Source organism: Meriones unguiculatus, chromosome X, assembly GCF_030254825.1.
Source record: "Meriones unguiculatus strain TT.TT164.6M chromosome X, Bangor_MerUng_6.1, whole genome shotgun sequence".
Classification (NCBI taxonomy): Eukaryota; Metazoa; Chordata; class Mammalia; order Rodentia; family Muridae; genus Meriones; species Meriones unguiculatus.
In genome coordinates, this window is record NC_083369.1 from 41,394,743 (window position 1) to 41,422,577 (window position 27,835).

Here is a 27,835-nt window from a genome sequence, read left to right on the forward strand (position 1 = left end):
GAAGATTCTGATGTCTTTGGCATCAATCATTAATAAGTGTAAGCCCTCAAATATTTGCACGCTATGTTAAGAGAGCCATGAAGAACTGAGAATTTCATTTCAGAATATTGACTAAGCTAAAGCCGCATTACTATAATTTTTTTTAAAGATAAATGCCATGTGATAGTGACACATGCCTTTAATCCCAGCACTTGGGAGGCAGAGGCAGATGGGTCTCTGTGAGTTCCAGGCCAGCCTGGTCTACGGAGCAAGTTCCAGGACAGCTAAGGCTACACAGAGAAACTCTGTCTCAAAAAAAAAAAAAAAGTAAAGAAAGATAGAAAGGAAGGAAGGAAAAGGGACAAAAGAAAGAAGAAAAAAAAGCTCCTTTTTAAGCTATAGCAAAGTTAAGAGGAAAGAAGACGTGATGCACTTGGTGAAACAAGGCAAGTGGGGACGTACAAATATTGCACAATCTGCAGTCCATGTTGCCTACAGCTCCTAGCCAGTTAAACTGGTCAGAAAGCTAAAGCAATCAAGTTATAATCTGGCTCTTTTCCGCATCCTGACCCAGAAGCATCCTATAGAACTGTAAACCAGGAATGGGACAGATATTCCAGTGGCTTAAGGAGGATTCTCTTCTCAGGGTCAGCATGAAGCCAGGGAATCAACAAGCTTGTCCCAGACAGGTAATAACTCACCTTTCGAAGCATGTCATTCTGCTCCACACTATTGATCTTGCCAGGGCTGATTTCGCCTTTCAGAGTGTATTCAAAGAACTTCCCACTGACATTCACTAATAAGGTGCTAAAGGCTCTGTCTTCCTGAGTACAGCTGAGTGATTTGTCATGACCACTGGTAGCAGGGATGCCATACCTCAGGATCACTCCAACGATGAGCCCTAAGATAGGGTGACACACATTTTAAAACATTAGTCCTGGCTTACTGTGCAGTCATTTATGGAAGTGCAGCCATGCAGCTCGGTTAAGCCTGCCTACTTTCCTGAATTAATCAAAGAAGTCATTTTCCCCTTTCTTTTTTGTCTCTCTCTTTGAGAAACTGGCCAGAGCCAAAGTATGCTTTTTCTGGTATGATTTTTCACTCTTTGTCTGAAACTATCTCCCTTTTGTCATGTGGCTACTTGCCCAATGTCCATGCTCAACTCATAAAAGGCATGGATTTCTCTCTTCCTCTTCTCCATCTACCTCCTCTGGGCAGATGCTGAGATTTCTATATCGCATATTCTAGAGTTTTAAACACTAATAAAATTATAATTGAACTTTTAAAGTTAGTCAGGTGGCAGAACAGAAAGCATGGAAGCAATGACACTGTTGATTTAAATCCTTTGGCCACCAGAAGGATTAAACAGAACAGTAGCTAATAAGGGCCCATGAACACACTCAATCCTGCTTCTATTTCATGACTCATTTCTGAAGCTTTTAGGAGAGAAGTATCAAGTGGGGAGAAAAGTGTAATGTTTTCTACTCAGAACAGAATGAGGAAGAAGCACTGAGTCTTTGTTTTTCATCCAAAGTATTCCTGAAACCAGTCCTACTGCCATCTGCTAGGGAGAACCAGGCTGGAATTTTTAATTGCTATAAATGTAGCATGCTTTGCCACACACCAGAGGTAGAAAAATGTTTTTGCTTAGGTCATTCTATGCACTCATAGAGAAAGTAATTATACCCACTGGGAGGCTAAATGTTGCAGTATAAACATCAGGGGCTGGGTCACTGCTTCTTGAGGCTACAAATTTAAAATGATGTTCTCAATAATATCATCCTGACCAACTATGAAACAGACTTAAAGCCTTAGAGGTATAAGAAAAGTCAGACTTAGTTTTAAAAAGCATGTTAATCATTATCAAAAAGAAAGAAAACAAAGAAGCCCATAATGCAAATGCTTTGAGTTATCTAGTGAGCAGGCAAAAGACAAGCACTTCTTCAGTGTCAATCTTCTAGAAAGGTCTTATGGCTGACTTTCCAGTCATTTCTGCCCATCCAGTGACAAATCAGATGATGACAGAGATGGCCATCCAGTACTCTGCTCAGCCTTGGGAACATGCTTCTCAGCTGGCACTGTCATGGCTATCTTGGTTCTGGCTTTCTGTACTGGTAAGTGAAGTTGTGAGCTACCTACAGCAGGGTGTCCGTTGGTCACATTTCTTTTTATTTTTATGATCTTCCTCATTTCTGCTCCAGCAAGTCTGATATATTCTTAGTCTCTGGCAGTTCTCACTCATAGGAGGCTGTGAGAACTCTTGATAAACACCTAGGGGTCCTTTGCATGGAACAGGAAGGAAGTGTATTGTGTACACAGTCAGTCTTAGTGTTTCATTCATGCTCCTATACATTACACCAATTAAGCTTACTCGTCCATTAAGCTACACCAGTAGAACTGTTTCTATGGTCTATTATCAGAACCCTATCTAAGGTCACATGGGCTCTTCATTCTCCCCATTTACATTATTCTGTTCATTCTTCTGGTAATTGTATGGAAAGGTCCTATGTCCTCATAGCTACAATGTTCTGTGTTTGAGAAAATGATTTTTAAAAAGACCAGAGACGACATGAACAGCCTAGTTCATTTGCTGGATCTGATACAAAACTATGAAAAGACCATAAGTGAAAGACTTAAAACATGTAGAGGATTTGGTTTAAAGCTCGGAAAGTTCAGTGTACACACACACACACACACACACACACACACAAACACACACACATATGCACACGCACAAATGCAGGGAGCCACATAGGCACTGATCTCCCTGGCTCATCAGCACAGTACTCTAGATTACAAAGAAAAAAAGTCTATGTCTGTGGAAAAACAGCACAGCAAACATCAGCTGAGTAATGGAGGGTCACTGGTTTCACAGGCATATGACTAACGTCAGGAAATAATTTAATTTCAACTTTTACAGAAAGCAAATACAGATGGAATTACTTTGACATTTTATGTGGCTGGAAGGAAATGGTAAGTCCAAAAGTATAAAAATTCAAGACTTTAACTTATGGGGATGAACAAAACCTACTTCCCAACTGTCAGGATACTGTACTAATGGTGTACAACTTCCAGCTCTTCCAATTTCAAGACATAACTAACAGACATATATATGTATAGATATTTTGTATATGTGCTCATTGGTAGAACAAGAAAGGAATATGAGTCAAGTGTACTTGCAAATTCCAGAGGTTCATAAAGATACCAACCCCCATTAGTATGGAGCCAGTTTCTCTTATGGGAACTGAGGCAGTTGACAGAATAGTTGAACAGCTGGGAGAGGTGTAATTCTAGAAAGCCATCTACCAGCTACAATACAAAAATGTTGATACTAATAGGACTTTATTAAAAGCAGGAGAGAAATAGGTGTATGAATGTACAATTCTCTAGTGAGCCTTTCCCTTATGCATGCTTCTGAGGGTAAAGGGTCATCAACTTGGTTTGGCCACTACCATGCAGTTGTGTAAAGTATAAGGATTGTTCTAAGTTCTAAAGCTTCATTTGACATAACAAGAAAAGAAAGCATCAAATTTACAATGAGATGGGAAGAGACAGGAAAATCCCAAGAAGCTAATGAGCCAGCTAATCTGGCATGTACAGCAGCAAACAAGAGACCCTGCCCCAGACAAGATAAAATAAAAAACCCACACCCTGGGTTGTCCTCTCCCATCTGTGTATGCACCATGCAGATGTTTCTACACTCACACATGTGTGTACTCCTATGTATACATACACAGAGACACATAGACACAGGCACAGACAGACACCACACACACACACACACACACACACACACACACACACACACACACACGAGGAAGGGAGTAAAAATACCTAAAATGCTTGGAACTGAAGTTGTTTCTGATTTCAGAGTTATTTGGGTGAGGATTTTTGTAAAAACTTTACCAATTGAGCATCCCTAATCTGGAATCAAATATTTACTATGTTCCAAAATACAAATCTTTTGGCTTGTCATGTCAGCACTCAAAAGATGCTGAATTTTAGGATGTTTAACCCACATGTCAAATTCAACAAAAAAGAGCCAAATAAATTCCAGCAATAACCATACTTTTTCAGGATTAGGGGTGGTTGTCAAGACTTTGGGTTTGAAAATGGATTGTTAGGGCTCTTTTCATTGTCTCCTTCTCATTCTGCTGCTTATACAGCTGTGCTAGTCGCACAAAGAGCTATGGTAACTGAAAGTCATCACAGTCTCCTTCACCTGCCTGGAGTAAGCCTTTTGTTAACACAGATCTAAGGGGATGGATGTCATCGTACTTGGTAAGGTTCAGCAGATTTCTTTAATGCATGTTCCCCAATTTGTTATCTGACTATTTGTCCATGTTCATAATTTTTAAATTGTCATTTTTGACAGTTTTATCTCATATGATTGCTGTGGATCATGCACCCTTGGGCTTGACAGGAGTCCTAGATATGCGGCATCACTTTCCCCTCAGCTGCCACACAAAGCAAAGCAAGGTACCTCCACAGTTCTTTCCTAAGGTCTGCCTGTTGGAAGAATGATCACACTGTGACAAAATCCTTTACAAAGTACCAAACTGCTACCCAGGTGATATTTTTCTACAAGTCTTTTGGATGAATCACTTTCCTTACATACAACATTTGCTCAACTATGTTAGCAGCTTTATTCATAATAGCCAGAATCTGGAAACAACCATGATGTCCCTCAATGGAGGAATGGATACAGAAATTGTGGTACATTTACACAATGGAATACTACCTAGCAAGTAAAAACAAGGACACCATGAAATTTGCAGGCAAATGGATGGAACTAGAAAACATCATCCTGAATGAGGTAACCTAGAAGCAGAAAGACAGGCATGGTATACACTCACTTATAAGTAGATATTAGCAATAAAATACAGGGTAATCATACTACAATCCACAGATCTAAAGAACCTAAATAAAAAGGAGGACCCACGAAGGATGCCTAATTCTCATTCAGAAGGGCAATTAGCATAGCCACAGGAAGCAGTTGAAGAAAGGGAACAGAATGGAAACCTACCATAAATGTCCTCTGAAAGACTCCACCCATCATAGGATTAAAGCAGATGCTAATACTCACAGCCAAACTTTGGGCAGAGCTCAGGAAGTTGTAGGAAAGAGAGTAGAAATAAAAGGACCTGACCCGGAGGGGGCAGGAGTTCCACAAGGAGACAAAGCGAATGAATCTGGACCCAGGGGTCCCTGCCAAGACTGACATACCAACCAACAACCATGCAAGGAGAGGACATAGACTTCCTTCTCAGATGTAGCCAATCTCCATGTGGGTTCCCTAGTAAAGGGAGCAGGGGCTGTCCCTGACATGGACTCTGATGCCCACTCTCTGATCACTTTCCCCATGGCAGGGCAGCCTAGCCAGGCCACAGAGGAAGAGGATGCAGGCAGTCCTAATGAGACTTGATGGGCTGAGGTCAAATGGTAGATGAGGAGGGCTCCTCCTTTCTGAGGGCTAGGGGAGGGGGAGGGGGAAAAGAAGGGAAGGTGTGACCGGGAAGAGATGAGGGATGGGGCTACAATCATGATGTAAAGTGAATAAGTGATTAAAAATGAATTAAAAAAAAAAAAGGAAAAAAGAGAAAAGGAAAAAAGAAGTAAAAGAAACCACATATTAGAGAAGCAGAAAATTGGAAGGGGGGTTGATGTGTGGGCTGAAGAAGAGTAGGAAAGCTACTCATTAAAAAAAAGCAGCTATGGTATTCTCTCTTAGTGAAGTCATCCTGCTCAATGGAGGAGCCAGGTGCCACAGTTTATTTGCCTGCTCCAAGCAGCTTCATGGGTGTCAGTTAACTAAACATTTGTATAAGAATTTAAAATTCTAAAGGGTTTTGACCAGAAAACAATTTGGAGAATATGTGTAATTGTCTATAAATGTTGATCTTTATTTTAGAAGACTGCCCATGGATTTATCAAAACACATAAAAGTCAATAATAAGATGATACAGCCATATGACATCAGCATGGAGCACTCTAGTTGGTAAATAAATGGAAAACAAACAACTCTACCAGTTTTCCTACAATAAATGAGATTATTCTCTATAAAATAACTAAAAGACTGTGGGGGTGGGAAGAAGGCTTAATGAGTAAAGTGCTTGCTGTGCAAGCATGAGGACCTGAGGACAGATCCCCCAGTACCCACAGAGACACCAGATGGAGCAGCATATGTCTGTAACACCAACACTGAGGCAGGGGAGGAGGAAAGCAGAGACTGAGGGATCCTTGGAGCTCATTTGCCATCCAGCCACCCTAGCAATTGAGGAGTTCCAGGCTCAGTGAGATCCTGTCTCAAATGTGGGGAGCAATTGTGAAAAATACCTGACAATCACCTCTGATATCTCCACATGTATCCATGTGTATATGCACACAAGCACATATGAATGTGTATGTATACATATACACACACCCATAGAATTAAAGACTATAAAGAAGATGGGTTGCATGAAGTCAATAATGTCACTACTAAAAAATGCCCATCTTGGAGTTATTAGAAACAGGAAGTTGGATGGGTAGAGATGTGGGGAAGATCTGGGAGGAGTTGGGAAAGGAGAAAGAATATGATCAAAATATATTGAAAATTTTTAAAATAAAATATTCATTATAAAAAATTACATTTAAATGGTAAATAATTGTTCAGGATAATTTTTAAGAGTTTAACCTGGTATGAGTCACACACCATTGATTTTATTACTCAACTTATGTAACATGCTCAGCTCACTAGGTGACATTCAGGTGCATTATTTAAGAATAATTGTTCACAGTTACCTGGGAGCCAATCTGGGCATTGAACCCTCAGATGTGAAGCCCATAATGCGCAGTCCCAGGCCCCATCTGCTGCCCACTGAAAGCCCTCTGCTCTTACTTTACTACACACCTAAGGAATGACTATGATGTCATTTTATCCAGATCCCATGTCACAGTTCCTGGAGATAATGCAAGCCCAGTTACCCATTACATTTATAAAATACCCTGCATGTTTTAAGCCATGGTATTCAGAGTTGCCTGGGTAATCAGATGAAATATAGGACCCAAGGGCTTCTGATCTTTTGTTCTAGAGTGTAAGTTTTTTGTTTGGTTTGGTTGTGGCTGGCTGTCTTTAGTCAAGTTCCTATGCACATTTAGAAATGAGAACTATATTCACCTTCTTCCAATGTCTGTACCATTTGCCTCTCTGAGTGAGGATTGATCATCTTACCAGGGTCCTCCTTCTTGCTTAGCTTCTTTAGGTGTACAGATTTTAGTATGATTACCCTATATTATATGTCTAATATCCACTTATAAGTGAGTATATACCATGTGTGTCTTTCAGCTTCTGGGATAGTTCACTCAGAATGATCTTTTCTAGTTCCCACCATTTGCCTGCAAATTTCACGATTTCCTTGTTTTTAATTGTTAAGAAGTATTCCATTGTGTAAATGTATATAATTTCTGTATCCGTTCTTCAATTGAGGGACATCTGGGTTTTTTCCACATTCTGACTATTACAAATGAAGCTGCTATGAACACAGTTGAGCAAATGTCCTTGTTATATACTTAAGTATCTTTTGGATATATGTCTAGGAGTGGTATCAAGACAGGAGTCTACCACAGAGGGCTTCTGAAAGACTCTGTCCAGCAGGGTATTAAAGCAGAGGCTGAGACTCATACCCAAACTTTGGGCAGAGTGCAGGGAATCTTATGAAAGAAGGGGGAGATAGAGAGACCTGGAAGGGTCTGAAGTGAGAAGAACAACAGAACCAAAAAATCTCAGCCCAGGGGTCTTTTCTGAGACTGATACTCCAACCAAGGATCATTCATGGAGATAACCTAGACCCCCTGCACAGATGTAGCCTGTTGCAGCTCAGTCTTCAAATGGGCTACCTGGTAAGGAGAACAGGGGCTGTCTCTGACGTGAACTCGGTGGCTGGCTCTTTGATCACCTCCCTCTGAGGGGGGAGCAACCTTACCAGGCCACAGAGGAAGACTATGAAAGACAGTCCTGATGGGACCTGATAAGATAGGGTCAGGTGGAAGGGAGGAGGTCCTCCAATATAAGTGTACTGGGGAAGGGGCATGGCAGGAGATGAGGGGGGGAGGGCAGGAGGGAATAGGGGTTACAGCTGGGATACAAAGTGAATAAACTATAATAAAGAATTATATTTTTTAAAAAAGTTAAAAAAAAAAACAAAGAAATGAGAACTATAGTTTCCTAAGCCTTTTACCGTGAGGTTACATGGTGTCCATGAGGGATTGGTTTTGGAACATGGCCACAGATAGCAAAATCTCAAAATACTCAACTTCCTTATATAAAATGGTAGTTCCCAAATGGAAACAATCTAAGTGTCCATCCCTGATGAATTGATATGCAAAATACAGTGTATTCATATAGTGGAAAAGGAATGAATTATGGACATATGCTACAATATGGATAAAACTGACTACTTATGCTCAGTGAAAGAAACTGGTCATCAAAATATGTTATGTAATTCCAATTCTAATGAAGTGCCTAGGATAAATATATTCACAGAGATGAAAAGAGTAGTAATGGACAGAGGCTAGGGCAGAAGGGATTCTACTGGAACAACAGTCTAAAACTGGACTATAGTCATAGACTTATTAATTTGACCAAAATGCACACATAAAATGACAATATTTTTAATAATGGTAAACTTATGCTTTAAAAAGACAAAAAAATGTAAAGAATGAGTCTTGAAAACGCAGCTATAATTCCCTCCAGTGCTGCCATTCTAGGCTTTTCCATTCAAATCTCTGTGAAACAAGGTTGTATATGTGTAGGGATATACAAACTTTTGACATTGTGACATGAAATTGTCTTCCACAAAGTTCACATTCAAGAACTGTACAATCAAGTTACAAAATATGCACAAAAAACCTCATCGTGTTTTAAATAAGTTTAGGAATTATTATCAATTCACTTTGTAGCTATCCTGTGACATAAGCAGCCTTTGGGCCACAGATTGGACATGCTTGCTAATGGGCTAGTCTCAAACTTACTATGTAGTGCAAGCTGGTCTCAGACTCATGATCTTCTTACCTCAGCCATTCAAGTGCTGGAATTGCCATTACATTTTCTGAAAAGGAAGCTAAACAAAAATAAGACTAACAGAGTGGATATATTGTATTTCAAGGCTACATGATGAATAGAGGTTTGACAGGCCAAATTTTTTATAAAAGCCTAAATCCTTTAGGACACTAGAACAAACATAGCGGGACATAAAGATGACTGAGGCAGTGAGTAAGTCTAACTATACAGGTGGTACATTTAAATGTAACTTTACTATTATTTTTCCAAAGGGTCACTGTATGGACGTGCCACTTTCTCCTAGAGGTGCTCTCTGACTCCCTAGTTAGGTTCGCTTCCACAGCATTGTACTCTCACTGTGCTACATGCTTCCTTGGTAAACATGCTACACTTCCTTATGAGATTTTCATGGTGTGCATGACCAGCTGGCCTAACTCTCAGCTCCATGGGGAGAAGAAGGAAGTATCTATTGAATTCTCCTCTGCACGTTTAAAATCTGCTTCTTGCATGGCAATTGGATAGAGGCTGCATCACATTCAAATCTGTATTAAAGAGAGTTGGTGTCATGGGGAAACATTTCTGAATTTTGGAACTCATTTCTACAAATTTAAAATAAAGACAATGCCACCTGAAAAAGAAATGTACACCAGGAAATCTTTAAATCTTTTAAGTCCTTGAAGTCTTTAAATCACAGATGTTCTCAAGTGAAAATCTCATGCCTGTTCCCCTAAAAGCTCAACTTTTCTCCTACAGGAAAGTTGCTACCAGCAAAGTGTAGAGGAGCCACACATACACAAAGGCCACAGTTCCAGCCTGTCAAAAAGATCAGATATCATACCCCAAGTTTTGCCTACTTGACATAGCTCAGGAGTTGTAGAACAATTGATAAGACTGTTTGCCTACATGCTTGAAACCTTGAATTCATTAACATAAACTCAGTGTAGTAGTGCATGCTGATATGCATGTCTGATTATCCAGTTACTACATCGTAGTAACATCAAGAGTTCAAGGCCATCTCTGTCTTAAAAACAAAACAAAACAAAACAAAAAACAAAACAAAAAAAATGAACCCACCATACATACACATACCAGAAAGTTGGTTTAGCAGGTAAAGGTGTAGCCTCACAGGCCTGACAACATTAATTCCATCCCTGAAACCCTCATAAAAAGATAGATGTAGTGATGTACATGTGCAAAAGTGAGATGGGAGGCAGAAACAAGAGAATCACCCAGAGGCTCATAGGCCAGCTTTCCTAGAGTGATGTGGCAGACACAACAGAAAAGCCCATGCTAGTTCCACAAAGTGGAAAATGAGAACAAACTCTCCAGATTTTTCTCTGACTACTACCTGCACACAGTGGTTATGTCTCTCTCTCTCTCTCTCTCTCTCTCTCTCTCTCTCTCTCTCTCTCTCTCTCACACACACACACACACACACAAACACAATGTACAATGATAAAATTAAAGTAATAAAACAGATATTTTATAATCCTAATGTTCTTCCTTCTATTTTTCTTTCTTTTTTTTTCTTTCAATGCAGTTTATTCAGGAACCTTGAACAATCATCTGACCCTGGGGAAAGCCAGCCCACAGCTTAAATAGCCTCTGGGTAGCCAACCCAGGCGTGCCACGTGGGCAATGCAGATAGGTCCACACACATGGAAGCAAGCCAGATCCTCAGCCTTAGCCAAATGTGGAGTTGTTCCTGACAGAGAGCACTCACCATCGGGAAGGTGGAAGGCGGAAAAATGGACAAATGAATATTTCTTTAACCACTCATTCAGTCACCTGAGATCTTTTGGTAAAAAAGGCCCAAGAAAGTGGGCAGGTGGTTGTAAGAAGTGTTCAGCTCTCATGAAGTATACAATCTAAAGGAGTAAATGCTCAGTGTATTACACCCTTTAAAATGACTGAGAGTACATTTTAAGTGTTCTTACCATGAAAAAAAATGGCAAGTGTATGATGTTATTCACAGATTAGCTAAATTTTACTGTTCCACAAAGTATAGATATTCCAAAACAATAATGTGCACAATAAATGTATGAATTTTCAGCTTTATCTTTAGCACATGGAAGAATCTAGTATTGAAATATTAAAAAATACTTACTGACAGAGCCTTTATTGTTTAAAATGTGCTAGTACATAGAACATAAGTATGTCTTCATACGAAAAAAAAAAAAATCTAACCTTCACAGCTGCATTTCTTTCTCTTAAGCCTGAGATTTCCTACTAGATATAGCTACTTAGCTTGGGCCATGTCTTACTCTTCAGGATGCTTAAGCTACTAATGTGGGTACTTTTTTACATTTTAAGAGCTTTAGTATTTTAAGGTTTGAGCTTTCAAATATTGAGAAACTATAAATGTATGTATACATATCTTTATTAAACAAAATATTATATATATATATATGTATGTATATCTCCTAAACAAAACCTGAACAACTCCAACAACAGTTAACTGGTTTCCTCCAAGCCAGATGGAGGAACTCTCACAAGACCCCATGCCTTGGTGAAGCACTATAAGAAATTAATAACTGCTAAGAGAGGAAGAATTAGCCTTCTCCAGGGATGTGCCCCCTGACTGAGTATCCCAAGGAAAAATGAATTATTAATAGTTAATAATTAATTATACACACACACACACACACACACACACATCCTTCTGTGATGGTTAGATTTTTAGCAACTTGACACAAGCAGAGTCATTTGGAAAGAAGGACCCTTAGCTGAGAAAATGCCTCCAACAGTTTGGCGGATAGGCAAGTCTGCAGAAGTCCGCTGGGCATTTTCTTGATTAAGGGTTAATGTCGGAGGGTCCAGCCTACTGTCAGTAGTACTATCCCCAGGCAGGTGGTCCTATAAGGTATAAGAATATGAGCCTGGGGAGCAAGCCAGTAAACGGAATTCCTACATGCTCACTCCTTCAGTTCCTATCTCAGGCTCCTGCCTTGACTTCCCTTCATAAAGAACTATAATTTGTAAGCCAAATAAACTCTGTCATGCCCCAAGTTGCTAATCGTCTTGGTCTTTAACTTAGCAATAACTAATACACCTTCTCAATAATTGCCCAAGAAAAGACATTTGTGTAAATCCATCCCACTTTTTTTGGATAGTACACAGAACTCATATTACAAAGGACTAGGTGCTAGAGCTACAGCTCACAGGCACAAGGAATGCTTAGCATGTGCAAGGCCTTCAATTCCATCTCCAACTCCAAAAAGTGAGGCTCAATATTTGGAATATGGAAGAAATGTAACTAATAATACTTCTTTTTTCTACTAAATATTCAATCAGGGGACTCATCCCTAGGGAAGGCTAATTCTTCCTCTCTCAGCAATTGTTCATTGCTTTTATTTCTTCACCAAGGTATGGTGTCCTGTGAGATTTCTTCCATCTAGGTTGATAGCTTAACTGCTATTGGAATTGTTCAGGTTTTGTTTAGGCAATCATGTTGTGATTTCATGGGTGTGGTTCCCTGTCATAGCTAGATGACACCATATCACAGGAACTTCATGATTATCTGGCTCTTAATGATCTTTCCTTTCCTACCTTCTACAGTATCCCTTAAGACTTAGGTGCAGGAATTATGTTGTAGATACATCAATTGGGACTAGGCATCACACAGACAGTTGTTCCTACATTTTGACCAAATCTTTCTAAAGTAATATTCTTATGTTGCAAAAAGAATTTCTTTTACGAGGAAGTGAGAGCTACACTTATCTGTCAGTATAAGGGAATGTAGTTAGGGTACAGCTAAGAAAGTATCCTGGTTTAGGAAAGTGTAGTAGGTTTTTCTCTAGGCTCCATGACCTTTCCTTCCCATGAGTAACTGCTCAGGTTTGCAGACAGTAAATACAACAGAAAATCTGCACATTAATAGTTCTTTTCTTCAACAGCTAAAACTGTGAACATCTGACTAACCTCAGGATAGAAAGAAGTTCATAGCTGGGCAAGGTGGTACATGCCTTTATGCCCAGAACTTGGGAGGGAGAGGCAGGAAGATCACTGTGAGTTCAAGGCCAGCCTGGTCTACAAAGTGAGTCCAGGACAACCAAGGCTACACGGAAGGCTATCTCAAAAAAATAAAAAAGACAGACATTCATATGATTAAACACACACACACAACACACAGAGAATGAAACACCTACAATCAAGTTTGACTTTGAAGGTTCCATTGCAAAAATACTGAAAGTGAACTGCAGGCACAACAGGTTGTGAGTTCAAGAGCTTTAGTAGCTTTCCCCAAAACATCATGGTTCTGGGTGTCCTAGTTTCATTTCTGTTGCTGGGATTTAAAAACATACCCCAATAAACAAAAACTTTGGGGAGAAAGGGTTTATTCAGCTCACACTTCCAGGTTCATCAGTCAGGGGACGTCAACACAGGAAAGGAAAAAAAAAAAGATAGAAAGGAACCTGAAGCAGCTAGTTACATCACATCCAAAGTCAAGAGTAGAGAGTAATAAATGTATGCAGGCCTGCTAATGCTCAATTCACATTTTTTCACTCATACACTTCAAGGCCTATCCCATTAAATGGTGCCATCAGATTTTATGCTGAAACTTGCCCCGCAGACATGCCCAAAGCCAACTGGATATAGACAACCCCTCATTGAGACTCTCTTCCCAGGTAAATCTTCACTGTGTCAAGTTTAAAACTGAAATAACCATGATGTGGTGGCGGGGGGGAGGGTCAAAACCATTCCTCTGCTGAACATTCCCCATTTTCCTATATCCTTCCATGGTTTTCTTTCATTAATTTAATGGCTGTGGTTCAGGTTCACACAACAGGTTCCAGAATATTCTGAAAAGTTACTCACTCAATCCTACTGATTTATGAGAAATCAAGATACATTGGCCAAATGCTATTGGATGGGTCTTATTTGAATCTTAAGTCACACTAAACAACAAAAGTCAACTGGACAAATATGAAGTCACTGTATATTTGACAAGTATCACAAAATTATTGTGGATTTTGAGAGATGATAATGTATTATAACTACATTATTAAAAGATCCCCTATCTTTTGGACATATTTACAAATAAAATGACATAATGTGTGGGATTTGGATAAAAATCATATTCACACGGGGTAAGCTGGTTGGAAGGCCTAAGTGAAATAAGATGGACTACAAGCTGGCGATTAATGAAGCAGGGTAATGAACTTATGGGTTCCATTTATTACATTATTGCCTTTATTTTTATGAATTTGAAATCTGCCACAATAAAAGTTCTCTAACCAGTATAAAGCTTTAGCATTATCATTCTAGCAGCCATAGGATGAGCACAGATTCCCCTGCCCCACCCCATGCTGTGGAACCTGTGTCCAATTGCCTGCTCATCAGCTCTCTAACACCTCAAATGCAATAGGTGTCAGAGGTACCTCTCATTCCTCCATGTCAGACTTGTTCCTCTTTCCCATTCCCTGTCCTTGCCACAGTCAGCTCCCTATGAGTCACCCTTAACTCAGCTATACCCACAGGGACCATCGGAGTTCTGCATTGTGGCAGAACAACTTCACAGCATCTTCACTTTCCTGCATCCATTGCACATTACTTAACAGTCTACCTTACAACCATCACAATGATTGTAATTTTAAAAGAAATGTCTCTGCCAAGCTTAAAAGCTCTGGTGGCTCCTTGCCAGCCACCAGGACAAAAGTCTGGCTGCTCAGCAAAGCCGAGTCTGCTAATCATTTTGTGTGTATAAGGCATTAAGGTTTCCTTGATACCATCCGAGTGAACTCAGTTCTCACAAAAGCTGTGAAAGTTGTTTTACAGCTAATCAGATCAGATTACTGAGTTGATACAACAATCTTACATATGACATCCACAGTCATAGTAAAGGACCCCTTAAGGCAAAGTGGCCAGGCAGGCATTATAGAAAGCCAGCGTCACTAACCAGCATCCTCTCAATATTGTGCCCAGGCTAAGGCCCACCTGACTTCTCTTTCAGAAGACAGAAGTCAAGGCTCACATGTTTGTGGCAGTTGCTGAAGGTAAAAAGAGGAGCAAACTATGGACCCACATTAAAGCTTAAATGACACGATGAAGCCTCAAAGTTAAACTCAATCCACTAGCACCTTCCTCAGTATCACATTGACCACATCTATGCTAAACAAACAAACAAACAAAACAAATTAACCATAAAAGGTAAAGAAATAAAACACCAACAAAGGGCACACTCTGCAATGAGAATTACAGAGTTATGAATCACAATTATTAAAGGGATTCAATTAAAGTTACCAAAATGCATTATGGTGTCTGCTTTTTCTTTCCATGTGCCTCTCAGTTGCTCAACCCCAAATTAAAGCTCATGTTTACAGAGAGATGAAAAACGTCTCCTTGGCTTCAAAGCCACCTGACTCAGCAATTCCAAACAGAACAAAGAGAAATATACAATTGGTGACTATAGTGGTTTGAAGAGGAATGGCCCCCATAGGCTTGTATGTTTTAATGCTTGGTAATTAGGGAGTGGCACTACTTAAGAGAGATTAGGAGGTATGGCCTTGATGGAGGAAGCGTGTCATTGGGGGAGATTGGAGGTTCAGAAGCCCAAGCCAGGACCAGTGTCTCTCTCTCTTCCTGCTGCCTGTTTATCAAGAAGGCAGCTCCTTCTCCAGCACCATGTCTACCTGCACACTGCCACGCTTCCCACCATGATTATAATGGACTAACCTTCTGAGTCTGTAAGCCAGCAACAATTAAATGTTTTCCTTTATAAGAGTTGTCATGATCACTGTATCTCTTCACAGCCATGTAAAATTGATCAAGACAGTGACAATAAAATATTTAATGAAGCAATAAGTGCTTCTCCAGATAATATACACAGTAAATATGAATGTAGCAGTCCATAAGAGGGACACAAATTATTCTGTCTTTTCACAGGCCTCACATTCTGACAGAGAAAGAACTTTTCAGATAAGAAAAGCATTATAAGCAGGAAAAAAAAGCAAGAACAAAAAAAGCATTATAAGCAGGAAATACGAAAATAAAGATGAAAAATTCACACAGGGAACATTGTAGGAGGTGCTAAGGTAGGACAGTGAAATATTAGCCAGAAAAGAGGTTTCAATGGAAACATCATTGAATATGAGTTAGCTGCTGAGCTCCTTTGCCATTCAATTTTCTGCCAACAGTTACATTTTCACATATGTTTAAAAATAAGATGCCACTGGGCATGGTGACACACACCTTTAGTCCCAGCACTGAGAGAGGCATATATCTTTGAGTTCAAAACCAGACTGGTCTACAAAGCAAGTCCAGGACAGCCAAGAAACCCTGCTTTGAAAATAAAAAACAAACAAATTAAGATGCCCATATCAATTACTTGAACAAAACTTAGTGTTCATCTCATCACTTTATCAGAGGCAGTGGGACATAGAACAGAGAGAGACACAGTTAGTTCCATGCTTCTATCTGCAGCAGCCTAAGTTCCTTCCAGAGACTTCTATTCAGAAAAAGCCTAGATTCTTAACTTGACCATAGAAAAGAATCCCAGATGAGACATTAAGAAGTAGAGTTGGAGTTTGGGGGAAGGGGAGGGGGGACAGAACTAGTACAGATTTTAAAAGGGGGATTAGTAATGAGAACATGAACTGCTACAAAGAAGCTATAACTACAAGAGCTAACTGACTTTTTGAACTTCAGTGATATCAAGACACTGGAATGTTACAGGTCAAGAGCTAAATTATCTTGGGGTATCTCTAGCTCCCCTTAATTATAACTTATTACCCCCAACTATATATGACTTAACATCAGGTACATCCTTTGAACTGTACCAGCAGACCCCGAGTTTCTATCAACCAAAACAGCTATCAGCATCTAAGAAAGGACTGAAGCTGAGATTTCCCTGTTTGTCTTTAATCCACCTACCTGATATATCTACTAATATATTTGAAAAGTGTCTTGTCTTATGATTTAAACGTTTCTATTACTATAAAAACTTCATGGAAGTGGTGGAACATGATATTTGAGTAAACCTGAATCTATGCTACTGGGCCATATTGGGCTCAAGAATAAACCATTTCATTTGTTCCCTTGGGGTTTCTTTCATTGACAATAGAGAGGCTCTGAGGCAAAGAACAGTACACCTTAAAGAATGGGTGTGGACTTCTCAAGAAAAAGTTGCCCTTAAATGTCTTAATAGCCCAACAATGAAATCACATTTTATCAAAGGGTTTCTAAATAACTCCTTTCTGCTCTTTCCCCCTTTTCTTGGTAAATAAGATCAAAGAGTGGTACCTGAGGTGAGTTAGGTAAGGTTACAATCTGATAAAGTAAAGCCATAGGTCACAAGGGTTGCACGAGTGGTTTAAGACTTACCTTTTACAGTAAAGGAAGTGTCGTGTGAAATTCCTAAAAAATTCCAGGTTTTGGTTGAGCTTAGCCTTTAATGGCTGAGCCATCTCTCCAGCCATGGGAGGAGGAGAAGAAGGGAGGACGGGAATAGGAGGGAATAAGGGAGGGGGCTACAGCTGGGATACAAAGTGAATAAACTGCAATTAACATAAAAAATAATAATATCTAATAAAATATTCATAGCAAAATGTGCTACTTGTCCTGGGAATTCTTTACTCTCATTTGGAGAAAGACTTCATTCAGACTGGAAGGGGTGTTCCTTTCTCTTCCCATGTCCCCTTCATTTTCCTCTTTCCTCTTTCTGCATCAATTTGGAAAATACATGAGACCTTCATTTTCCTCTTTCCTCTTTCTGCATCAATTTGGAAAATACATGAGACCTTCATTTTCCTCTTTCCTCTTTCTGCATCAATTTGGAAAATACATGAGAATCTGATTCTGCTCTATAACTCTACAAGACACTGAAAGGCACCACAGGTTAGAAATAGTATACAATGATTCCTGTCCTCTGACAGCATACAATCCACTGAAGCCAATTTCTCCAAAAGAGGGAGGGAATAGCATTGGAGGAGTCTCTATCAACAGTCTTATAGTTTGAATTATAGCAGTGGGATGCTCAAGGCTTTCCAGGAAACTATCAGCAGTTAAATGTTGTGTGTGAAGGGAGGGCATCCCGCCATCTGGCTGAGTGTGGATGGCAGTCTAGCATAACAGAAGGACAGGTCTGCTACAAAATGCAGAGCCAGGAGTAAAGTGATAGATTACAGTGATTAGTAAGGTAAGAATGAGGCAAGTAGCCAGAGAGGAGTAAAAGAAAAGGGTCAAAGCTCACAGCTGAATAGAAAGAACTGGAAAACAGCTATGCAAAAAAAACTGTCTAAAGCCACATACATGAGAGCAAAAGTCATCAGAGCAGACTACTCTTGGGCACATCTACATTTAGGCAAATAGAGTATAACAGGGACACTGAGTGGATAAAGCATACTTATATGACTGGAAGAACCTCATTCTGAATTATGAGTAGTAAGTGCATTGAGGAATGTACCTGGAATAGAGGTGAGGACAATTAGGGTCACATAAAGTCCAGATTTAAAGATAAGAAAATAAGTTTTCTTTAATACTACCTAGCCATTTCCCATGTGTTGAATATGAATGACAAAACATTGGCTGAACACAGGAGGTTGGTTACTTGTATGATCTTTTAAATTTTTTTCTAATTAATTAATTTACTTTATATTCCTGCAGGAAGTTTCCCTCCCTCCTCTCCTCCCAGTCCCTCTCTCTTACCTCCCCTTCCTTTCCCCTGTGCCTTCTCCCTTTCTTCTCAGAGAAGGGGAGACTTCCCATGGGTATCAACCTGCCTTGGTATATCAAGTAGGACTGGGCCCATATTCTTCTATTGAGGCTAGACATGGATATCCAGTTAGGGAAAAGGGATCCAAAGGCAGGAAACAGAGTCAGAGATAGATCCTGCTCCTGATGTTAGAGGTCTCACATAAGGACCAAGCTGTACATCCAATATATACACATTGTGTGTGTGTGTGTGTGTGTGTGTGTGTGTGTGTGTGTGTGTATTGCTAGAAACATCCCATGGATGCTCTCTGGTTGGTGGTTCAGTCTCTGTGAGCCCCTATGGGTCCAGGTTAGTTGATTCTGTAGATTTTCTTGTGGTGTCCTTGGCCGCTCTGGTTCTTTCAATCCTTCCTCCTCCTTTTCCATAAGATTCCCTGAGTTCAGCCTAATGTTTGCCCTCAGTCTCTTCATCTGTTTTCATCAGCTGCTGTGTGAAGCCACTCAGATGACTGCTATGCTAGCCTCCTGTCTGCAAGTGTAGCTCTGAAGAGCCTGGGAATCCCCAAACCACAGACTGACTCACCCGGAATGTATCTGAGGTACATGAAAGTCAATACAGTATTCTGTGTAGCAGCTGACCATTGGAGGTGAGGCCACCCATCCAAAGACACAGGGGCTCTCCAGGTGTAGGAAAGGGGCAAGGCCATCACAGCAAGGAGATACACCCACCAATCATCCTTTAATCTATCTATAAGCACTCGATAACCCACTGCTTCTGTGTTTGTTTTGTCCTTCCTAAGCAATCTGGTGCCAACACAGTGGTCTCTGCCACTTGGATATATAAGAGAAAACACTGTTCTACCTAAGCCTACATCTTGCTTGGCTTAACCAGCAAGTATCTCATTAGAAATGAATCAATTGAGCCGGGTACTGTGGCACATGCCTGTAATCTCAGTACTTGAGAGGCAGAGGCAGGTATATCTTTGTGAGTTCAAGGCCAACCAAGGCTACAAAGAGAAACCCTGTCTCAAAAAAAAGTGGAAAGAAAGAAAGAAAGAAAGAAAGAAAGAAAGAAAGAAAGAAAGAAAGTGAAAGAAAGAAATGGCTTCGGGTTATATTCAGGCTCTGAACCCAGTTAATTCAAGCCAATCCTCAGAGTGAGACAATTTCTACTTTTGAGCTGGCAATGTCATTTTTTTAAATTCTACCAAGACAGGTGCTACATTGCCTGTGTGGTCTCTTGTCGTGTGACAGCAGCACGGGTGCTACAGGCCTTAACATCAACTGCAGTATCTATTTTCCTTGTTCTGTTTGACAACTAGCTCTGCAATGCTGCCTATGGCTATGTCCTTTTTTCCTAATCCAATCACTTCATACAAAGTAAAGGTCACTATTAAAAGCTTTCTGAAAACAGATTACTATAAAGCAATCACAAACATCTCAGATGTTTCTCTTTACCATTTGTCACTGCTTTCCTAACCTACTCAACATGGCTAAGCACTACACTCAGAAAAGAGTTCTTAACTTAGTGAGAACACAGGCTGCATCTCCTCATTCGCAACTATTGTACCTTCCTTCTGCCTCTGAGACAATCACTAATTCCTTTTTGCTTTAACCCTAGTCTAAGATTTATTAAATATACATACCTACAAATGTGCAATAGTTCTTTTCTTGTTTACCTTTCTTTTGCACGTGTGTGTATGTTGTGTAGTGGTTGTGCAACATGCAAATTTACTGCACAGGTGTGCACACATGTACGTGTGATGTGCATGTAGGTATGAGAATCTGAGTGTGGCAGCCAGAGGCAGATATATATATATATATATATATATATATATATATATATATATACACAAAAATCAACATTACCAGGTAACAACTAGGCAACAAAACTGTAACCAGGTATAAGAAACAAACCACAAACAGGTAAAACCAAGTAACAAAAATATAACCAGGTATCCAGGTGTAGGAAGCAACATTACATCACTGACTAGCTCGATCAAGTATTTCTAACTGACCTTTAATTTGATTGGTTCTACAGCTGGGGGACTTCATAGAGTATACAGGTAACAAAGTATACAAAGTTTGATAAGTAAACCATAGAGACATGCTTGGAGGCGAAATGGCTCTGATATGCTAAAGGCTGCAGCATTGCCTGGCTTTTTAAATGGGCTCTGGGATCTGAAGTCAGGTTCTCATGCTTGTGTGGTAGTCACTTTGCTGATTGAGCCATCTCCCAGCCCCATTTTTCTGGCTTTAATTTACAGAAATAATATTTTCTATAACTACGAGGTTGTGGCTGTGGAACAAAGACCAAAATAATAATAGCTTAAACAAAGCAGAGGGTTTTTCCCCTACTGTAGATGGAGTATGCATTCCTAGAATGAGCCCATGGCTCCCATCTGGGCATATTGCCATTTAAACAGAGGGAAGTGAGGGAACAAAGAAAGATATTTTCTTTCCTTTTAAAGACCTGACTTCCAATTGGCATATACATGTTATTGGCCAGTACTTTGTCATATTTGGTCACATGGTCACACCTGACTATAAGAGAAACAAGAAAATATAGTGTCTTTTTTTTTCCTGGAAGGCCATTTATCCCTTTAAATTTTCATTAATGTAAGTCATATGTACAAGACAAGTTTTACAGCATCTACCTTTTTATTCTGGATGCGATCTTTTGAGAGTTACTCAGGTTGAAACTTATAAAGGCATGCATGTGCATTGCTATTCAATTGCACAGTTGTATTTATGAGTTTGGGTGACATTTAGGGTTTGGTTCTAAATGTGGCGCATGAATATACCACAATTTATTAAACCATGCTAGAAACCTGGGTGATTTAAACACAATATATTTACTGACTATTTGAATCAGATCAGAAAAATATTACATTGGCTAAATGCTAAATTATAAGGATCTGTCCCAGGTACACTCTGTTATTTTGCAAAGCTTTTTAAGTGCTCTACACCAAGCCAATTAAAACAGAAACTGGCAATACTGAATTACATAGAAGGAAGAAATAAGTCTGTGGTCCACCAGGAATTTCTGATATTGTAATTAAACATTGCATGGTGTTCTGAGTTTCTTGACAACTAAAACAAAGAGAAAATGTGGTGTGTCATTTATTCTTCATCACTTGATATAGGTAAATACAACAGCTAAGAGTGATAAACGCTTGCTCAATTTTACATTTAATTTTACAAAGCCATCTTTTTATGCAAGCTCAGTTAGCAGGAAAGGGTAATGCCACTAATAACCAGTTACATAAAAAACAGGACAAGACTTATCTAGAATGATTCTTGTTTTACCCCTAACAAGTAGGGAACTTAATACTCCCAGTTTTTCAAGCTAGGGATGTAGCTCAGTGAGACAGAATGTGCCGAGCATGGGCAGGCCCTTGGTTTCATTCTCAATAGAGCATAAAATAAGGGGAGAGATTCTATACAGGGACAGGTTAATGGCCCACATGCAGGTCAATGTGGAAATTCTGTCAAGAAGCTGTCATCTACAAGGAACGGACCAAGGCTCTTCTAGAGTTTGATAGTTTCCATGTAGCTTGGCATTTTCCAAGATCACCCTATTAGTTACCTTGGGTTTTTGTTTTTTGTTTGTTTGTTTGTTTTTTTTACTCTCTGTAATTAATTCAAGATTTCAATCTAGTTTAGAGAAGTGAAAAGAAACTGGTTATTTCTGTGGCTTTTTGTTTTCACAACTGTAAGCAACAAAATATAGTATCCTTTCTATTTTTACATGCATTTTGGTAAATTTTTTCTTTTAGTATATTTTAAAGTTATTATTTGAATTGCAAAAATCTATGGGGTTTTACATATGACCATGTAATACATGTATATAGTACATAATAATCTAGTCAAAGAAATTAATATTTCCAATTCTTCAACCATTAAAAACTTTGAAATTCACAAGAAGACCAACAGAACTAACAAATCTAGGCTGGGGCTGTGGAAACTGATGTACCAACCAAGGACCAGGCATGGAGAAGACTCAGGCCCCCTGCTCAGATGTAGCCAACAGGCATCTTAGTCTCTATGTAGGTCACCTAGAAAGAAGACCAGGGGTTGACTCTGACATGAACTCTGTTGCCTATTCTTCAATCACTTCCCTGGGCTAGGCAGCCTTGCCAGGTGACAGAGAAAGAGAATGCAGGCCTTCCTGAAGAGTCTTGATAGCCTGGGGTCAGGTGGTAAGGGAGGAGGGCTCCCTGTTTCTGAGGACTGCGGTTTGAGGACTGAGCCCAGGAAAGCGGGTAGGAGGGTGAGGCTGGGAGGAGATGAGGGAGGAGGTTGCGAGCAGCATGTAAAATGAATAAATTAATTTTAAAAATTAAAATAAAACAAAAAAGAACTTTTGAATTAAGTCCTGGTTACAATACTTTACCCCAATACTACCCTCAATGCTTCATGCTTCTTTGTATTACTAAGTAATTTGCCCCCAAACAGAATCAGTGCATTTTGGTACTGTTTCAAATCAGCTAGAACAGTAAAATGAACATCCACTTTGTACTATGGATTCTAGTTATAATAGCATCCCTTAATTCTCACTACAACTTCATAATGTACGAATTGCTAACACTGCTTTCCAGTTACAAAAGCTGGGTATTTCAGAGTAAACCTGCATAATACACAACTGGCAAACTACAGGGCTAAGATCTAATTTCACATACTTCCAATTCCAAACTTTCTCCTAGCTGCATATGTTCAGATGGTAAGTAATTATGGCTAAAATTTAACTCACCTTTGTACATAATACATGTGCCTACTGTGTTAAAGTACCAACTCTTTCCCAAAGTAAGCTAGTGGATACAATCTGGTCAGACTGAATTCCTCCAGAAATCCAATTTTCTACTTACTATACAATGAGCTCCATCCCCACCATTATCTGTTCTACCAGGTTTTACCATTTCCTCCAAAATTACAGAAAAAACATATTCATTCAGCGAATGTTTTAAGGTCCTTCTATGCCACAGACACTGTTCCAGTGTTTATACATATAGAAGTTAATAAAACAAATAGGAATTCCTGGTCTCCTAGAACACATTCATACTTCTAGTATGTGGCCAGATATACAACCGAGATAGATGACACTGCATTTTAAAAATAAAAGTGCCACAGTGCAGACAGGGAAGCAGAAAGGCAAACTGCACATCTTTGCCTCTCCCTCCTCTCCCCCAAATCTACTCCCCAAGTCTTACCCTAGCTCTGCAGCAAAAGACTTGCTGAGATGAACCTTGCTCCCCTGGCCCCATCTCCAACGAATAACACAGATCTTTCCTCCTAACTTCCCTCTACCCACTTACTGTTTTATTGCAGTTCCCAATTCCAACAGGCATTTCCTGGGGACCCTAAGGCCACTTCAGCCAAAGAAGTGAATAGGCTAATTACAGATCTTTACCTCTCCCTGTACTCCTCCATCTACAATCTCCCAATCTCATGCTCAGATGCATATCAGACCACCTGCTGTGGCCTCTCCTAACTCAGCCCCATTTCTCTGGGTAGAAATCTGAAAGAACTGCTTTCCTCTCTCCTGTGGGTTCCCTCAACTCCTGGCTCCTAGCCCAAACCCACCCTTAAGTGAAAGTTCTAATTCCTAGAAAAATATTTTAACTGGAACCCCAATGACAACACCTATCAGAATACAAGAAGAATTCTCTACCAGGCAACACACAGTCACTACACTCACCTAAGAACCAGAAAGGGCAACATAAACCAAGAAAGAAAACAACCACCCACCCAACAAAAATGAGACCAGATATCAGCACCTACAATTATATTCTTCCCAAACCCAGATTCCAAGACTGCAGCATAAAAACACAATAACAGTCAGAAAAATATATCTCCATTAGAGCCCACGAACCCTACCACAGCAGGTCCTGCGTATTGCAGCATGGCTAAAGTATAAGATGAAGCATAGCTAACATAACCTTGATGAATATGATAGAGGTCCATAAAGAGAAAAATGAATAAATCCCTTAAAAATATATGAAAACACAAAACAGTATAAGGTTATTATTTTTAAAAGTTCTTTTTTTCCTTTTTTTCTTTATTAATTACACTTCATTCACTTTGTATCCCCCCCATGGTTCCCTCCCTCCTCCTGTCCCAATCCCTCCCTTCCTCCACCCTCTGCATGCATGCCCCTCCCCAAGTCCACTGATAGGGGAGGACTTCTTTTCCTTCCTTCTTATCTTAGTCAATTAGGTCTCATTGGGAGTGGCTTCGTTGTCTTCTTCTGTGGCCTGGTAATGCTGCTTCCCCCTCAGGGGTGGTAATTAAAGAGCAGGCCAATCAATCAAGACCTGAAAGTAGAAATGCAATCAATAAAGAAAACCCAAATCAATAAATAAAACTGAGAAAAATCTGGAAATAAAAAATTTAGAAACTTGAACATGAACTTGAGAGGCAAGCCTCACCAATAAAATACAAAAGATGGAAGAGTGAATCTTGGGTGCTGAAGACAGGATAGAGAAAAAAAATGTGTACTTTCATCAAAGAAAAGAAACTTCAAAAAATTTTGGCACAAAATATATGGGAAATCTGGGACACTATGAAAAGACCAAATCTAAGAATAATAAGAATACAGGAAGGAAAACAAATCCAGGTCAAAGACCCAGAAAATAATTCAACAAAATCATAGATGAAAATTCCCCTAACCCAAAGAATGAGATGCTTATCAAGATGCAAGAAGCGTACAGAATATCAAATACACTAGACCAGAAAAGAAAGTCCCCTGAGCACATAATAATCAGAACTCTATAAGGCGGCACACAGGTAGACTTAGTACTGGAGAGGTAGCTGAGAGTTCTACATCCAGATCCACAGGCAGCAGGGAGACACTTGCATGGCTTAGGTTTTTGAAAGCCCTCAAAGTCCAGCCCCAGTAACATACTTCCTCCAACAAGGTCACTCCTCCTAATCCTTCTGAAATAGTGCCACTCCCTGATGACTAATCATGCAACTATATGAGCCTGTGGGAGAGGCATTCTTATTCAAAGCAAAAATCCACTATCCACTAAGAGGACATTACGATTCTTAACATCTATGTACCAAAACAAGATTATCCAAGCTCATAAAAGAAACACTACTAAAGCTTAAATCACACATCAACCCTCACACACTGATAGTGGGAAATTTCAATACCCTACTATCACCAACAGACAGGTCATCCAGGCAAAAACTAAACACACAAATGTTTGAGCTAACTGATTTTACAAGCCAAATGGACAAAAGAAATATCTACAGAACACCCAAACCCACACACATACACACACTTGTTTTCGTATATTTTCTTCTCAACACCTCATGGAACTTTCTCCAAAACTGACCATATATTCAGACACAAAGCAAGTCTCACCAGATACAAGAAAATCAAAATAACACCCTGCATCCTATCTGATAACCATAGATTAAAAAATGGATATCAATAACAGAAAGCTTACAAACTTATAGAAACTGAGCAACTCTTTGTTGAATGAAAAAACAGGTCAAAAGAGAAATAAAGAAATTACAGTCTTTCTAAAGTTGAATAAAAATAAATATACAACATACCCAAACATATGGAACAAAATGAGGGTGGTTCTAAGAGGCAAGTTAATAGCATTACGTATATATATATATATATATTACAATATATATGTAATACAATATACAATATTGTATCTATAACATATATGAATATTTTATATATTATATAAAATTTTGTATATATAAAATATAATACATATATATATAATTTGGCAAGATCTCATATATGCAACCTAAGATCACACCTAAAAACTCTAGAACAAAAATAAAGAAATCATACAAAATAGTAGACAACAAGAAATAACTAAACTCAGGGCTGAAATCAATAAAATAGAAACAAACAAATAATACAAATCAATGAAACAGATTTTCTTTGAGAAAATCAATAAGATTGATTTTGTTTGTCAATAAGATTGACAAACCATTATCTAAACTACCTAAGAGGCAGAATAATAACCAAATTAACAAAATTAAAAAAGAAAAGGGGGGCATGACAGCAGAGACCAAGCAGAGAATGATAAGGATATACTTTAAAAATCTGTACTCCACCAAATTGGAAAACCTAAAAAAAAAAAGAATATTCTCAACAGGTACCACTTATGAAAGTTAAATCAGGATTAGATAAACAATTTAAATAGACCCTAGTGAAACAGAAACAGCCATTAAAAGTCTCCCAACCAAAAAAAAAAAAAAAAAAAAGACCACAGTTAAAATTCTACCAGATTTTTTTAAATTGTTTTAATATGAGTTACTGTTTGTTAACTTTGTATCCTGCTGTATCCTGCTCCCTCTTTCCTTCCCAGTCCCACCCTCCCTCCCTCATCTCCTCCCTGCCCCTTTCCAAGTCCACTGATAGGGGAGAACCTCCTCCCCTTTCATCTGATACTAGTTTATCAGGTATCTTCAGGACTGGCTGCCAAGTCCTCCTCTGTGGCCTAGCAGGGCTGCTCCTCCTCGGGGGCAGGGGGGTAAAAGGGCCCACCATTGAGTTCACGTCAGAAATAGTCCCTGTTCCCCTTAGTAGAGAACACACTTGGATACTGAACTACCAAGGGCTACATCTGAATAGAGGTTCTAGGTTACATCCATACAGGGTCCTTGTTTGAAGAAACAGTCTCATAAAAGACCCCTGTGCCCTGATATATTTGGTCCTTGTGGAGTTCCTGTCCTCAACAAGTCATACTAACTCCCCCTTCTTTCATATTATTCCCTGCACTCTGCCGCAGGTTTGGTTATGAGTCTTAATATCTGCTTTGATACACTGCTAGGTAGAGTCTTTCAGAGGCCCTCTGTGGTAGCCTCCTGTCCTGTTACTTGTTTGCTCCTACATCCAATGTCCATCTCCTTTGTCTTTCTAAGTGAGGATTGATCATCGTACCCTGGGTCCTCTTTCATGTTTATTTTCTTTAGGTATATAGATTTCAGTATATTTACCCTATCCTATAGGTCTATATAAGTGAGTATACAACATGTGTGTCTTTCTACTTTTGGGATACCTCACTCAGGATTATCATTTCTAGGTCCCACCATTTGCCTGCAAATTTCATGATTTCCTCATTTTTAATTGCTGAGTAGTATTCCATTGTGTAAAAGTACCACAATTTCTGTATCCATTCCTCAACTGAG

The 27,835-nt window shown here is 39.4% G+C and overlaps 1 protein-coding gene across 2 annotated transcripts in view; it reads right to left on the reverse strand.

Annotated features, from left to right (window-relative positions):
• Slc9a7 (solute carrier family 9 member A7) overlaps positions 1 to 27,835 on the reverse strand; it is a 143,276-nt gene that overhangs the window by 67,780 nt on the left and 47,661 nt on the right. For both annotated transcript variants that reach the window (XM_060374882.1, XM_060374883.1), the window contains exon 2: positions 681 to 880. In XM_060374882.1, coding sequence (XP_060230865.1) covers positions 681 to 880 — 200 coding nt within the window. The remainder of the gene's footprint in view (positions 1 to 680; positions 881 to 27,835) is intronic.